We start from the raw sequence: 6,734 nt of genomic DNA on the forward strand, positions 1-6,734 counted from the left end.
TTCCCATTCAAAGTAATTATCGATAGATATGTATTTATCACCATTTTATTAACTGTTCCGTGGTTGCTTCTGAAGATTTTCTTCGATCTTTTTCTTATCTTTCTCTCTTTCATGTTTTGCTGATTTTCTTTAATGACATATTTGGGTCCCGTTCTCTTTATTCTTTGCCTATTTATTAGTGGTTTTTGATTTGTGGGTGCCATTAAGTCTGTGTATAACCTCTTCTGCACAAAGCAGTCTATATTAAGTTGGTCACTTAAGATTGAACCCATTCTTGGCTCCTCTCCTCCTCATGTTTTTGGTACATGTTGTTACATTTTAGTGTTTATTTATTTTTATTTTCATTTTTCGTAGTGAGGGAGAGAGTGGGGAGGGGAAGAGGGAGGAGGGGCGAGAGAGTCTGAAGTGGGTTCCATGCTGGCCGTGGAGCCCAATGTGGGGCTGCATCCCACAATGCCAAATCATGACCTGAGCCGAAATCAAGAGTCAGACACTCTACCGACTGAGCCACCCAGGCGCCCCCCCGTTGTTACATTTTAAATCCTTGTATTCTGTGAATTCTTTGACTGGCTTTTTACCAGAATAGTCAATTTTTAGTGCTTTTGTGGGTTTTTTTTCCCTACCTTGATACTGTCACTTTGGGTCTCTCGACTTTCCACACAGAGTCCCCTTTACTACTTCCTGCAGGGCCGGTTTAGTGGTCACAAACTCCTTTAGTTTTCGTTGGTCTGGGAAACTCTCTATCTCTCCTTCAATTCTGAATGGCAGCCTTGCTGGAGAGAGTCTTCCTGGCAGCAGATTCTTGCCTTTCAGCTCTCTGCATGTATCATGCCACTGCCCTCTGGCTTGCAAAGTTTCTCTTGGAAAGTCTCCCGCTAGCCTTACGGGCTTTGGCATTCCCTTGTAAATCACTGTCTTCTTTTGTCTTTCTGCTTTTCAAATTTTCCTTTTCGCCCTATTTCGCTGATTTAACTCGAGTATGTCTTGGCGTGGTCTGTTGATTTTTGTGGCAGTTCTCTGTGCCACCTGGATCTGGATGTTTGTTTCCGTCCCCAGTTTAGGGAAGTTTTCAGCTATTATTTCTCCAAATAACTTTCTGCCTCCTTTTCTCTCTTCTTCTTCTTCTTCTGGGACTCCTAAAATGTGAATGTTATTACATCTGATGGACTCACTGGGTTCCCTAAGTCTATTCTCGTTTTGGGTAATTCTTTTTTTTTTATCTCCATTGTTCGGCTTGATTCCTTTCCATTACTCTGTCTTCTAGGTCACCAATTCATTCCTCTGCTTCTTCCATCCTGCTGTTCATTCCGTGAAACGTGTTTCTCATTTTGTTTACGGCGTCCTTTATCTCCGTTATGTTACCCCTTATCTCTGTGTTAAGGGTCTCACTCGTGTCTTCCACTCTTTTCTGAAGTTCAGTGAGTATCGTCACCGATCATTGCTTTAAATTCTCTAGCAGAGATGTTACTTGCATCTCTTTTGCTTAGATCTCTGGCCGTGGCCTGGTCCCGTTCTTTGGTGTGGGATAAAGTTCTCTGTCTCCTCATTGTGTCTGCTTCTCTGTGTCTGTTCCTGCATGTTACAGAAGCCAGCTACGTCTTCTGCTCTTGAAAGTCGTGACTTTGTGAAGAGGTGGTCCCAGAGTGCCCTGCAGTGCTGTGTCCCCTGTTGATCAGGACTTGTCACTTCAGGAGAGTATCCTATGTGTGTCGCTTGTGCCCTGCTCTTGTGTCTGAGTCGGTTTCCTTTCAAGGCAGTCATCTGCACTGACTCTCTGCCTGTTGTGGGCTGTGCTTGTTCTCTGTGGTGTTACCAGGACCCAGGGAGGCCAGCTCTGGGGACGGGGTGGGAGGGGCGTGCCCACCAGGGAACTTGGGAGCAAAATTTGCGTGGGGCCACTGGTCCTCTGCCGGATTCCCCCAAGTGCTGTGGTGGCTGGGCCTGTGTGTGGGGTTGGCCAGGGGCATGAAGCTGGATGTGGCTAGAGGCAGTGGCTGGGTACAGCTGGGCCCCACACACAACAGTGGCTGTGGGTGCACAGCTGGGAGAGGCACCACTGCTGGACACGGTTCAGTGGCTGGGCAGGGAGGCAGCTGCACACCCAGTGGCTGGGTGGGGCATGCACAGCTATAACAAATTCTGCCTTGAAACCCCCACCCCCAGGGCTGAGGCCAACAGGCTTGGAGTGGACAAGTCCTCAGGAGAACTGGGGGGCATGGCACACTGCTAGCGGGTTAGGTAGCAAGTGTCTGTGCAGTGCACAGACGGCCTTATGTTTATGCTGCGGAGCACGGGAGGAAAATGGCACCTGCAGCTCCTTCCTGCTCAGAGAAGTCCCCCACTACGCTCCAAAATCAGTATGAACAGTTCTGTCTCCCGTTTGCCCCGGGCATCGTGTAAACTGCCATTTTTATGTTGCTTCTCCACACGGGCTGCTCTCTCTTTAAGGGTGGCGACCCAGCTGTCACTCTCCCTCCTGGCTTGCTCAGCTTGCTGAGACAGCTGACTTTCAGAGCTCCAGGCTCCGACTCCTACTGGTATTCAGACCCTCTAGTTCCCACAGCCGAACGGTATGGGTATTAGTCTCCTCCGTGTGAGTTCCCTGGTGCGAGCGCCCATTTCTCTGACCTCCCTACATGTTTCTGCAGGCAGCCTCTCTCCACATTTCTGACCTTCCTAAGCTTTCAGATGCAGCTTCCTCCCTATATTTACCTGTGGGGTTCGTTCTTCCAGTCGTTGGGTTGCTCTCTGGTTTATTGACTTGTTGTGGATGATAACTAATTGTAAACGTGGGACAGGGTGAGCTCAGTCTCCTCCTACTCTGCCATCTTCCCAAGCTCCTCTGGATTCTCATTCTTAAAACGACTTTTTAAGTAAAACGATATGTATGAGACCAATGTGCATGAATAACTTTGAAAAACCTCTGTAAGTCATGTGGACAGAAAGGGCATTTTGAACCGGCAGCAATTAGCATGACGGAAATTAAGAGACTGTGAAACAGAATGTAATTTTTCTAAATGGTCCACAGGCCTTTCTCTGAAAAAGCATATGGCTCTGAAAAGAGCCTGTGGCTTCAAATATTTAGTTGCCCATGTAAATGGCAATTTCTAGGGACCACCCACAGGGATTTACTGGCCCTTCATTTTATGGTAGCTTTCCTTGAGTATTTATGCAGCAGGCCCTCCATCCCTTTTCATATCCCTTTGGATTTATCTCTCTTCTGATGGACTCAAGAAAAGGTCGGAGTGCTGTCCATTAGCTAGCGTTTGTCTCACCCTTTGGCTCAGAGTGACACCTTTCACAGGCTTCTACATTCAAGTCACAGGTTATTTCGAATTTATTTTAAATGTCCACATGGGATACATAGCAAACATGATGAAATAGTGGGTTTTAGTGCAACTCATAACAAACTTCAAAGCACCGAACCCCCCCCCAACACCCCCCCCCCCCAGTGTGTTCTCTCTTCACAGATATATAGGAAGCTAGAACTCAGTTAAAGAAAAAGCACTCGGATAGTCACCAACTACCTTGAAATTCAGCATGTACCTATAGGAAAAGGAAACAAGAAAGGAAGGAAGAAAGAAGAAGGCAGGCAGGCAGGAAGGAAGAAAAGGAAAGGAAAAAGAAAAAGAAAAAAACAAACCCAAGCCTAGCCCACGTACCAAGAAGAAAAAACACAATGGGTATTAAAGGGCATTACCATTATCTTAAGTCCCCCTACCCATCCAATCACCTGACGTAGAGGAAGGAGTCCTCTTAGTGCTCTTAATCGCCAAACAGCCTCCTCTTATTTTGATGCAAAGCAATAGGGACATGTCCCACTGGGACATGGGCATGTTTGCCCTTCAACCACCCCAGTTCAAAGCAAGAGCTTCAGCTGGAGTCCACAGGCAGACAGACACCACCACCACCTTCCCCCTCAATCTCTAGGCGGTGCCCCGTGTCACAGGAAGGCTGTTATTGGTTCAGCTATGGTCACCCCACCACCCTTTGGGCCAATGGTCGTGGATCCTGTGCCACCAGATGCTTCTTGGCTGCTTCTAGCGGAGGCTGGTAGCACAGCGGCTCTCATTGGAGAACCCCGTCATCCATGCTTAATTGCAGTTCAGGAAGACTTTTGTGTCAAAAGGGAAAGATGACAGAAGCAGGTTAAATTCAAAAGAAGTAAAGTAGGCCTATCAGAAGGTCGGGAGCTTGAGTAGGGCATGAGTCTAGATTCAGTTTTCTGCACAGTGTTTGGGTCCTCTTTTATGTAATTAACTGAATTAGGTTGAGGGGCTACGTTGAGCGAGTGAGAATGGGGTAAGTGTGAGTTCTGTATCTGCTACAGCCCTTCACTTGTTGCTATATCAAAAAATCTCGAGAGGACACTACTCTAGCCAAAGAGGAGAAGGAGAAGACCAAAGACAAGTAAAATTACTGTGGACCCAGCTGTGACAGTAAAGAGTCCTGAAGGGGCTGACCTGAAGGAACGGGCAGTTCAGGAAAGTGACGAAATGTGATAGGGCCAAGGAAAATCATAACAGACGGCACCACACACATATATTAAAGTGGACTTGCTCACGGTTAAAAGGGCTTTAAGAATGGGCAGAATGGCCCAGGCCGAAATGCCAGACTAGGTGGCACTCTGGAGAGTTACAGGTCTTTCTGGGCCAAGTGAGGTGGCTCTGAAAAGAGTCTTTGGTTTGCGAGGTGGTCAGGCAGTCCAGGGGCAGCTCATTCGCGTCTGTTGAACCTGATGACAGCCTTGGTGGCCTCGGACACGGCGTGCTTGCCAATCTCCCCGGGCAGCAGCAGGTGCACGGCTGTCTGGATCTCCCCGGAGGTGATGGTGGAGCGCTGGGTGGAGCGGGCCAGGCGAGACGCCTTGTCGACGATGCGCTCGAACATGTCCTTGACGAATGAATCCATGACGCTCACGGCCTGCTGCGAGAGGCTCAGGCCCTCGTGAACTTGCTTTAGAACCCTGGGGAAGTAGGTGGCAAAGCTGTCGGGGCAGCGGCCACCGCGGTGGCCGCTGTGGTGCCCGCAGCACCTTGGCTGGTCCTGTTTTGGACTCTTTGGGTCCACTGCCATAGGCTCCTGGGTGCCCAGGTTCTCCTCAGAAGAGGTCTCACAGCCAGGTTCAGACATTTGGGGCTCGCCTTCCCGACAGCTCAGAAGGAAGGTCACTGTTAGTGGTTTGCGGGGCGCTGGCTCACTTATAGTCACCGCGTTTCCTGATATCACCTGCAAGCCCTATCTGATTGGACAAAATGCAATCCCAGGAAGCTGGTCACTGAGCCAGGTCTCATATTTGATTGCAGGCCCTCGAGCTTGACATCTCTTCCATCCGTGTGGGAATCAGACAGTCCATGTGATGATGTAGTTTACCTCCAGAAGTGGGGTCACAATCTCAGGGTTATGAAATCCAGCACTATTTTCAGCTCTGCACTAAATAAACTGTACCTTTACTTGGAATATTTGAACTTTTTTTCTGGCGGCCATCACCAGAAATTTAGAGGCTGCCTGATTACCACATGGGCTGAGGCAATGTCAATACGTCAAGCATCAGAAGTAAAGGTGTAGTTTACCTCAGATTTCCAATGTGAAACTTTTTTTTTTTTATAAAGAGAGCGAGATAAAGTAGGAAAGAAGGGGGAGTGGCAAAGAGGAGGGAGAGATTCCCAAGCAGGCTCCAATCTCAGCACAGAGCCCAATATTGAGTGGATGTCAAGCTCAAGTTTCTGGAGACATAGCTGACATATGAAGACATAGCTGACTTCAGTTACATGCAGGAACAGATACAGAGAAGCATAAAAAATGAAGAGAGAGAGAACTTTATCCCATATGAAAGAATAGGAGCAGGCCATGGCCAGAGATCTAAGCAAAAGAGATGTAAGTATCATCTCTGATAGAGAATTTAAAGCAATGATTGTTGAGGATACTCACTGACCTTAAGAAAAGAGTGGAAGACATTAGTGAGACCCTTAACACAGAGATAAGGAATAACATAGCAGAGATAAAAGCCTGTATAAACGAGATGAGAAACACGTTTGATGGAATGAACAGCAGGAGGAAGAAGCAGAGGAATGAATTGTTTTCAGAGTGCTGTGGTCTGAAAATATGCAGGGAATGATCGCAATCTTTTGGTACTTATTGAGAACTGATTTGTGACCCAGGATGTGATATATTCTGGAGAATGTTCCATGTGCACTAGAGAAGAATGTGTTTTCTATTATTTTGGAATGTAATGTTCTGAATATATCTGTGATGTCCATCTGGTCCAGTGTGTCACTTAAAACCTTTATTTCCTTGTTAATCTTTTGCTTGGGTGATCTGTCTTTTTTAGTGAGGGGGGTTGTTAAAATCTCCTACTATTTTTGTATTATTGTCAATGGGTTTCTTTGATTTTGATATTAATTGGTTTATATAATTGGCTACTCCCATGTTACGAGCATAGGTATTTAAAATTGTTAGACCTTCTTGTTGGACAGACCCTTTAAGTATGATATAGTGTCATTCCTCATCTCTTATTATAGCTTTTGGTTTAAAATCTAATTTGTCTGGTATAAGTATTGCCACCCCACTTTTTTGATGTCCATTAGCATGGTAAATGGTTTTCCACTCCCTTACTTTAAATCTGGAAGTGTCTTTGGGTCTAAAATGAGTCTCTTACAGACAGCATATCAATAGTTTTTTTTTTTTTTAATCCAGTCTGATACTCTATGTCTTTTGATTGGGGGTATTTAGCC

General features: G+C 46.6%; 1 protein-coding gene across 1 annotated transcript; it reads right to left on the reverse strand.

Moving 5' to 3' along the window:
* Window positions 1-4,716: 4,716 nt before the first annotated feature.
* On the reverse strand, window positions 4,717-5,133 carry LOC131821393 (late histone H2B.L4-like). Its single transcript, XM_059157469.1, has one exon. The coding sequence runs from the start codon at window positions 5,131-5,133 to the stop codon at window positions 4,717-4,719; it is 417 nt and encodes a 138-aa protein (XP_059013452.1).
* Between the last annotated feature and the right edge of the window lie 1,601 nt (window positions 5,134-6,734).

Source organism: Mustela lutreola, chromosome X (genome assembly GCF_030435805.1).
Source record: "Mustela lutreola isolate mMusLut2 chromosome X, mMusLut2.pri, whole genome shotgun sequence".
Lineage (NCBI taxonomy): Eukaryota > Metazoa > Chordata > Mammalia > Carnivora > Mustelidae > Mustela > Mustela lutreola.

Coding starts and splice junctions, on each gene's coding strand:
- LOC131821393 (XM_059157469.1), bottom strand. CDS start 5,133: ATGTCTGAACCTGGCTGTGAGACCTCTTCTGAGGAGAACCTGGGCACC.